The following is a 3,080-nucleotide window of genomic DNA, read 5'->3' on the forward strand; positions in this document are numbered from 1 at the left end:
ATTTTTATAATTTTAAAAAGATTAAATAAAATTTTTATAATTTTAGGGAGTTAAAGTATAATTTTATTTTTATTAATTTAAAATTTTAAAATAATTTAAAAAACTTAAATAATAATTTTTCATTTTAGGGCCGCCTAGAATCGTATCTGAGCATAGTTAAATTATTTTGTAGTAAAACTGTATTTATTACCCATTGTTTAAATCTTAACACAAATAGAAATAAAATTTAGAATTAAATTGATAAAATCGTATCCCATGATGCAATTTTAGAATTTCAAAGTAATAAAAGGAGTCGTGTCAAATGAGGCATAAGCATAGGAAAATTGGATGGCACGCGGCGCCAGGACTCTGCTCACCTCTCTTATTTTAATCTCTTTTGGTTTTTCCATAATAACGCTTACCCATTGTATTTAACCAAATTCGTAATCCATCTTAAACCCTCTCCTATAAATACCCAAACAAGAGCTAACACAATTCAGTCTTCAATCCAATTTACCCCATCCACCCATATATTCACTCTATATATATGGCTTTCAACAATGATCTCTCCGTTATCCTCCCTCGTGTTCTTATCGTCTCTAGACGTAGCGTTCGCAAGAATAAGTTTGTAGATTTTGTTGGTAGGTTTCTATACTTTTTTTTTCCTTGTTTTGGGATCTTGTCTTTTTTTCTTCGGATGGACTTACTTTTGGGTGTTGGAATTTGCAGGTGAATACCATCTTGATCTTATAGTAACCTATGGTGCAGTTCCGGTGATTGTGCCCCGAGTCAATGGGGTTCATATGTTATTGGATAGTTTCGAGCCAATCCACGGTGTTCTTCTTTGCGAAGGCGAAGACATCGATCCATCTTTGTACGAACCCGAAACGTCAGGGCTTTCACCTGAAGAAATTGAAGAAATCAGGAGACTGCATGCAAGTGATACAGCCGTGGATAAAGAGAAAGATTCAATAGAGTTAAGGCTAGCGAAGCTTTGCCTTGAAAGGAACATTCCTTATATGGGGATTTGCAGGGGTTCCCAGGTTCTGAATGTTGCTTGCGGCGGTACCCTTTATCAAGATATTGGCAAAGAATTGACAAGGAAATTGCCAGAAGATCAAAGGGTAGTGCACATGGATTATGATAATTATGATGGGCATAGGCATTTTGTGAAGGTGGTGGAGAATACCCCTTTGCATTGCTGGTTTAAGGATTCTTTGGAAGTAGGGAAGATGGATATTTTGGTCAACAGTTATCATCATCAGGGTGTCAAGAGATTGGCACAACGATTTGTGCCCATGGCTTTCGCACCAGATGGCTTGATTGAAGGGTTCTATGACCCAGATGCCTATAATCCTGAAGAGGGTAAATTCATAATGGGACTTCAATTCCATCCAGAGAGAATGAGGCGGTCTGATTCTGAAGAATTTGATTATCCAGGATGCCCATCTGCTTATCAGGTTTGCTTACAATTCATCCCGATAATATTTTGATTTTGGAATTTGATGAAAAACAGGGTTTTTCTGATTCTGGGTGACGATTTGTGCAGGAATTTGTGAAGGCAGTACTTGCTTATCAGAAGAAACTTAATATCTCGACAGCTTTGCCAAAGCCATTGATGCTCAACAAAGAAATGGAAAACAGAAGGAAAATCATAGTCCGAAGCTTCTCACTCGCAAAGAATCTATACACTGCAGGAATTGAGATGAATCCTACTAAACAATCTGAACTTGAAGCTGGAGCAGAATTTCTGGAGGTATATATACTAATTGGGTGATTTTGAGTATGAAATATGAAATACATGTGTTCATATACTCAGATACTTGGTTGCCTCTTGCAGTCAAACACAGCCCTGAGCGTGCAACAAGAGAACAGGCTGAAGCAGATGGGGGCAACAGTGAGAAACGGGAGCCGTTACATTGAAAAGCTCAAGTTAAACGAAGAAAGGGACAGATTAGCAAGAAATGTAATGGGGAAAATGTCGGTTGAACAATTGTCTGATCTTATGTCATTCTACCATATGATGGGGCAGATCTGCTCTGAAGTTTTGGAAAGAAAACTAAATGGCATCGTAAATGACAATGCTTGCTACTCGCCATGAATCTTCAGGTGGGTGGGTGGGTGTGTGTGTGTGTGTGTGTGGGTGTGGGAGAGGGGGGGTATCATGTGCTTTTGTTGTCAATAGAAATTGACGTTTTATCAATCCTTGGTAAAAGACTCACAGGAAACCTGGTCTGTTATGTCCGAGGGGGTCCCTTTGTTTTGTCTTACTCGCTTCATTTCATGTGAATTTGTCCACCGAGTGGACTTTATTTTGTCTACATTAATTTTTGTTTCTCTTTTGTTAGAGAAAAAGGGCTCCAATGCCTAAATTTCTGGCCATTAATGTACTTTAGATACATGTATCCATTTCAGAAACAGCATCTCAGGCGACGTTGCCCGTGAGCAGTTCTAAGCTCTATGTAATTATTTTTAACAAAAAGTAAAAGATTTATCCAGTATTTTTTTACTTGTGAGTTCGAATGGCAATTTGTTATCTCCTATCTAGCTGGCCTTCGAGAGAAGCTCAAGGATGTTTCTTTCTCTCATAACACTTAGCTATTCCGCACTTGAAGAGGTACTCGGAAGGTCCAGCATTTTATAGCACCATTTCGTTGGTCGTTACTAATCACTTGAGCAACCTCAGTCAAGGAAATGTCAAAACAATATCATGCATGAGGACAACCCAAGTACAACGATCTTGCCACCTAGTCGATCGTACAGTCATCAAGTCCCATATTTGTCGATGATGTGACCTCATTGAGCTTGAGACCTCTTTTCCTATAAATACCCTCCAAGTTAATAAGAAAGAGATCTTTCGAGCCTTTCAGCAACTTTAAGCATTCCTCAGCATCCAACCTCCTTTGCTACCTTATCCTCCTTATTTACCTCATTTTGTCGGCTTTCCACTTGTTTAGGTGAATCAGCCTATCTTGCACAACCACCTTCTCCTCTCCTCCCTTGTTGACATTTGTATCAATAATTGGTGTAGTGAACATGGACTTCTCATACTGATACTTCTCTCAACCCAACAAATCTAGTCACCTTCACCAACCCCGTTA

The 3,080-nt window shown here is 38.8% G+C and overlaps 1 protein-coding gene across 1 annotated transcript; it reads left to right on the top strand.

The window, feature by feature from the left end:
• The first annotated feature begins 429 nt into the window (after positions 1-429).
• LOC105763149 (putative glutamine amidotransferase GAT1_2.1) lies at positions 430-2,488 on the top strand. Its single transcript, XM_012581264.2, has 4 exons — positions 430-620; positions 709-1,439; positions 1,529-1,735; positions 1,820-2,488. Exons 1-4 carry the CDS (start codon positions 527-529, stop codon positions 2,078-2,080), a joined length of 1,293 nt encoding a protein of 430 aa, XP_012436718.1. The 5' UTR covers positions 430-526; the 3' UTR covers positions 2,081-2,488.
• The last annotated feature ends 592 nt before the right edge of the window (positions 2,489-3,080 follow it).

This window comes from Gossypium raimondii, chromosome 12 (genome assembly GCF_025698545.1).
Source record: "Gossypium raimondii isolate GPD5lz chromosome 12, ASM2569854v1, whole genome shotgun sequence".
Lineage (NCBI taxonomy): Eukaryota > Viridiplantae > Streptophyta > Magnoliopsida > Malvales > Malvaceae > Gossypium > Gossypium raimondii.